At 42.4% G+C, this 5,522-nt stretch overlaps 1 protein-coding gene across 1 annotated transcript in view; it reads right to left on the reverse strand.

The window, feature by feature from the left end:
- COQ3 (coenzyme Q3, methyltransferase) overlaps window positions 1-4,494 on the reverse strand; it is a 64,356-nt gene extending 59,862 nt beyond the window's left edge. Inside the window, 3 exon segments of the mRNA XM_042781137.1 lie at window positions 3,169-3,173; window positions 4,219-4,344; window positions 4,346-4,494. Of these exon segments, the coding sequence (XP_042637071.1) occupies window positions 3,169-3,173; window positions 4,219-4,344; window positions 4,346-4,494 (280 nt within the window).
- Between the last annotated feature and the right edge of the window lie 1,028 nt (window positions 4,495-5,522).

The raw sequence follows: 5,522 nt of genomic DNA on the forward strand, positions 1-5,522 counted from the left end.
GGAAGTGGGAGGGGAGCTGTTGCACTGTAAACTGTGGTCAATGACATGAGACAAAGTATATGTGAACTGCTATATGGAAAGTGAATTTGTTCTGTAAATCTTCACCCAAATCACAATAAATAAAATAAAATTAAAAATAATAATAATAATAAAAGAGCACATTTACCAGTCTGATAGAGACTGGTGGAACCCCCAAGACTATGGCCTAGACACCCTTCAATCCTGGAACTGAACCCACTCCTGTAGATCACCTTTCAGCCAAACAACAGACAAGACTATAAAGTGAACAATAATACCCATGAGGAACACGCTTCTCAGAATAATCAACTATATATATATGAGTACAAAAGACATTTGCCCAAAAACAAAATTCAGAAGGCAGGAAGGGACAGGAAAGATGGGCAGATGGAAATGGGAAACCCAGGGAGGAAGTTGAAAGAATGCTGTTACATTGAGAAGACTGGAACTAATGTCACGAAATAAAATGCATTTAAATTGTGGATTGAGTAACTGATTTGTTCTGTGAACTTGTACTAAAACCACAATAAAATGTTTTTTTTAAAAAAAAAACTCTTGCAGTGACAAAATTATAGTGATGGAGAACACATCAGTGGTTGCCAGGGACTAAATTGGGAATAGGGTCAGACTGTAAAGGAATAGCACCAGGGGACAATTCTGTGTCTTGACTGTGGTAGTTGTTACATGGATCTACACGTGTGATAAAATGCCATAAAACCACCCCTTACCCCATCCACACACACACACACACACACATGCATGCAGAAGGCTATTGTTAGATGCCCTAGAGTTGGTTCTGACTCATAGGGATCCTATGTACAACAGAACAAAACACTGCCCAGTCCTGGGCCATCCTTACAGTTGCTGCTGTTTGAGCCCATTGTTGCAGCCACTGTGTAAATCCATCGTGTTGAGGGTTTTCCTCTTTTTTGCTGATCTTCTACTACAAAACCAAAAAAAAAACAAACCCAAACTCTGCCGACAAGTAGACTGTGACTCATAGTGACACCTCCTTGGGTTCCTGAGGCAGTATCTCTATGGAAGTGGATTGCTCTATCTTCCTTCCAAGCAGTGGCTAGTGGGTTTGAACCGCCAGCCTTCTTTTTGGTTAGCAGTCAAATGCCTTAGGCATTATGCCACCAGAGCTCCCTCCAAGCACAATGTAGAAGGTAGTGAAATCCAAGTAAGAGCTGTAGTTTAGTTAACAATATTTGTCAATTTCCTGGCTTTGACAATGTACTATGGCTATGCAAGGTGGTATCACTGAGGAAGGCTGGCTGAAGGAATTCTATTATTTTTGCAATTTCTTGAGTCTTGAATTACTTCAAAATAATTTTTTTTCCCTTAAATTGAAACTACAAAATGTCTTATTACAAAGTATTTCTCTTATCTCTGATGTTAATCATCCAATTTCCCTTCCTGGAGACAACCAATGTTATTAAATTTGTTTCTATGCTTCCAGAGATATTTTATACACACACAACCATTTTAAAAAAATCTATTTCTGGCTTATTTTATACAAAATGTAGCACAATGTATGTTCTTCTACACACGGTTCTATTTACCCGTCTTGGGGACTATTTCATTACAGAACATAAAGAGCCTCCTATTATTATTTTTCTCTTTTTATGGCTGCATGATAATCTATAATTTATTTAAGCAATTTCCTACTGATGGGTATTTCGGTTATTTTTAATTTTTTTTTTTTCACTAAAAACCTGAAACTGAATTACATAGGTAATTTCTTATATGTTTGAGTGTGCCTATGGGTAAAATCTCAAGAATTGTGTACAATTGTAAGGATATAATTGTCATCCATAGATGTTTTTTGCAGTCCCTTGAGCAATAAATACCTGAATCTAGTGCTGCTTTCTCCACATCATTACCAACAGAATGAGTTATCAAACATCTTTCTCTTTGAGACTCTAATAGGTGAAAATGATATCTTAGTGTAAATTTTATCATCAGTGAGGTTCCTTTCTTTAACAAAACAACCAAACCCACTGCCATCCAGTGGATTTGGACTCATAGTGACCCCCACTTGCTTTTGGAGGCAGTAAATCTTTATGGGGGAGGCCTTCAACGAGATGGATTGACACGGTGTCTGCAATGATGGGCTCAAGTGTAGCAGGGATTGTGGGGCTGGCGCGGGATCGGGCAGTGTTTCGTTCTGCTGTGCGTGGGGTCGCTGAGTTGGAAATGACTCCACGGCACTTAACAACAACAACAAATCTTTATGGAAGTAGATTGCCCCATCTTCCTTTCGTTGAGTGGCTGGTGGGATTGAAATCAACCTTCTGGTTCACAGTCAAAAGCCTAAGGCACTTTCTTTTTTTCTTTTTTTTTTAAATTGTGATTTAGGTGAAAGTTTACAGAGCAAATTCACTTTCCATATAGTTCACATACACTTTGTCTCATGACATTGACTACAATTTACCCCAATGCAACAGCTCCCCTCCCACATCCTCCCCATAGTTACCTCTTCCCTGTGTCCATCCCTCCATGCACTCCTGCCTCCTGAGCTGTCTCCCTGTGCATAAACAGCCCTTCTTTCCCCCATGATTGCTCTCTCCAAGGAGTGCATCTACCTCAGGTAAATCTTCAATTCATATGCCTGTCTTTTGGTTGGCTGGAAGCCACAGGTGTGGGTTCAATTCTAAGGCACTTAAAAGTTTAATGGCCATTTATTCCCCATCAGCCGCTTCAGCAAAGAAACTTTGCCTAGGAAACTCCCTATGGGGCAGTTCTACTCTGTCCTATATGGTCGCTTAGCAACTCGATGACAATGGCTAGTGGCTGCACATTTTTCTCCTGGAAGCTCAATGTTTTTATTTGCTTTGTTTTTTTATAGGTCACTCACAATCTGGTCCAAAACCATTTCGGTATTATCAAAAATACATAAGATACTTGTGCTTCTGGGCTTTTGCTCATGTAATTCCCTCTTTTAACTGTGTCTGCACTACCTTTTAAGACCTAGTTCAAATGCTGTTGCTATTGTTATGTGCCGTCCAGTCGGCCCCGACTCATAGAGACCCCTCCTTGGGTTTCCGAGGCAGTATCACTACGGAAGTAGATTGCACAACCCTCCTTCCGAGGAGTGGCTGCCACCAGCCTTCTGATTAGCAGTCAAGTGCTCAGGCACTATGCTACCAGAGCTCCTCTAGTTCAAATAGTCATTACTTAATTATATAACGAACTGGAGATATAGATGATGTTATATAGAGATTACAGGAAAAAAAAAAAAAAAACACTGCTGTCTAGACGATTCCGCCTTATAGCGCTCCTATAGTACAGAGTTGGGCAATCTACTTCTGTAGTGAGACCGCCTCGGCAACCCAAGGAGGGGTCGCTATGAGTCAGGTACGACTCCACGGCACATAACAACAACAACAGCAAAGTATAGAGTAGAACTGCCATATAGGGTTTCCAAGGCTGTAAGTCTACCCAGGCCGACTGCCTTATCTTTCGTGGCGCTGCTGGTGGGTTCAAATCACCTACCAGGCGGTTAGCAGCCTAGCACTTAAACTACCACCAGGGCTCCCTTTCCGGACATTGAGTAAATGAGTGGTAAATGATTTTCATGTAAAGGATTAACTTTATGATTAAAAATAAACAAAAACACTGCGGTCGAGTCGATTAAGACTCAATGACTGGGAGCTAAATATCAGACTGTCGTCTGTAAGCATTAAGTTCGGTGTGCTATCTTCTTGATCTCAATTGCCAATATAGTCTATTGAATTAAACTACTAATCAAAAGTAGTATAGCTACCTTAATTCCTTTTTTTTTTTTTGCCTTAAATTCTTTCTGAAACAAGGCAAAATATAAATATAACACTATCATTAATTATGAAATAGCAACAGGTGTGACTTTACAGACGCAAAAAAAAGGAAGCACGACCAAGAGACTTCTGTTGACACAAAGTGTATCACCGGCCCGTGGGGCAGCAAGTTCAACCAAGATCAAAGGTCGTTTGATGCTACGCTGCGGTTCGCGCACAGAGCTAATTCCGGCAAGACCTAGTCCTCCGCTTTTTCCCCAAAAGAGGTGTGTTCTACAGGCCTTCAGCGCCACAGGGATAGAGGCCGTAGGTAGTCCGCTGATGGCCCGCAGAAGGTAACGATCCGCTGCAGCCCTCCCTCGCGCCTGCGCAGAACCGCCGGTCCCCTAATGAGGATAGCGTGTGGGGAACCTCCACACACTCACCCGCCGAGAATAGGCGAGGATAGCTGGCCAGTGTTCGCCGGCATCCAGAATCAAACACTCCTAAAAAGCGACCTCCGGACAAGTTCAAACTGCGGCTTCTCCACATGACAGCAAAAAGTATCTACCTTTTTCCGGTCCCTCCTGCAAAAGAGACCCAGCAGAAAAGTTCCGGGATGTACCCGCGCTAGGGCAGGAACGGACTTAATCATGGTTGCACTATTATTAATGGATGTTATGTATCTGTCACTGTCCATACTCTGCACGCTCAACATCTAGCAAATTGCTGCGAACGCATTGAACCTATGTTTCCATTGCTCATACAAGGGCCTATGATACTTTTTTATGCCTATTCCTATAAGACTACTCCAAACCTAATTACTAAAGGCTAGCCATCAGTCATCTCAGTGTTACATGATCTAGCTTTTAACTTGGTGTACTTTGTAGATGTCTCCTCAAAGGCATTGTCTTGTAAGACACTGGTGGTGCAGTGGTTAAAGTGCTCAGCTGCCAAACAAAGGGGCAGTTCAAACCCACCAGCGGCTCTGCAAGAGGAACTTATGGCAACTGGTTTCAGTACAGCTTTGGAAATTCTATTGTGCTGTTCAACTTTGTCCTACAAGGGTGTTGAGTCGGAATCCACTCAATGTCAGTGGTTTTGGTCTTTTAGAAGACAGTGACCCTGATTCTTGGAAATCACAGAAGAATGAAAGCCTTTCTTCTCTAAAGGCTGAAACTTTCTCCCTTCGAAGTAGTCAGTATCAGAGGGCCAGAAGCCAGACTTTGAAATCATTCTACATTTTCAACAGGAGGGCTCAAACCGGTTAAAGTTTCTTGGAATTGGTTTAAATTTATTACTAGGCAATGGGTTTTCAAGGCGCCCTTGTGGCACAATGGGTAAATGCCCCTGGTAACTGAAAGGTCAGCAGTTTGAACTCACCAGCCCCTCCATGATTGCAGGTAAGGGGGTCTGGCTAACTGCTCCCCCAAAGATTTCAGCCCAGAAAACCCTATGAGGCATTTCCACCCTGTCCTATAGGGCTGCTGAGTCAGAATCGACTCCACAGCACCCAAGTCATTCAATTATGGCTCCTTAGCCAAAATACTAGCCTCCTCTTAGAAAGGGGTGCAGCCCAACCTTTCAGTAGCTAAGTCAAGTGGTCAAAAGAATGGACTCAAACATAGCATCCATCATGAAGATGGTAAAGAACTGTTGTTGTTGTTATGTGCCGTCGAGTCGGCCCCGACTCATAGCAACCCCTCCTTGGGTTTCCAAGGCAGTATCACTACGGAAGTAGGATTG

Source organism: Orycteropus afer, unplaced genomic scaffold (assembly GCF_000298275.1).
Source record: "Orycteropus afer afer isolate SDZICR_OR568_19922 unplaced genomic scaffold, OryAfe1.0 scaffold00087, whole genome shotgun sequence".
NCBI classification, from domain to species: Eukaryota; Metazoa; Chordata; class Mammalia; order Tubulidentata; family Orycteropodidae; genus Orycteropus; species Orycteropus afer.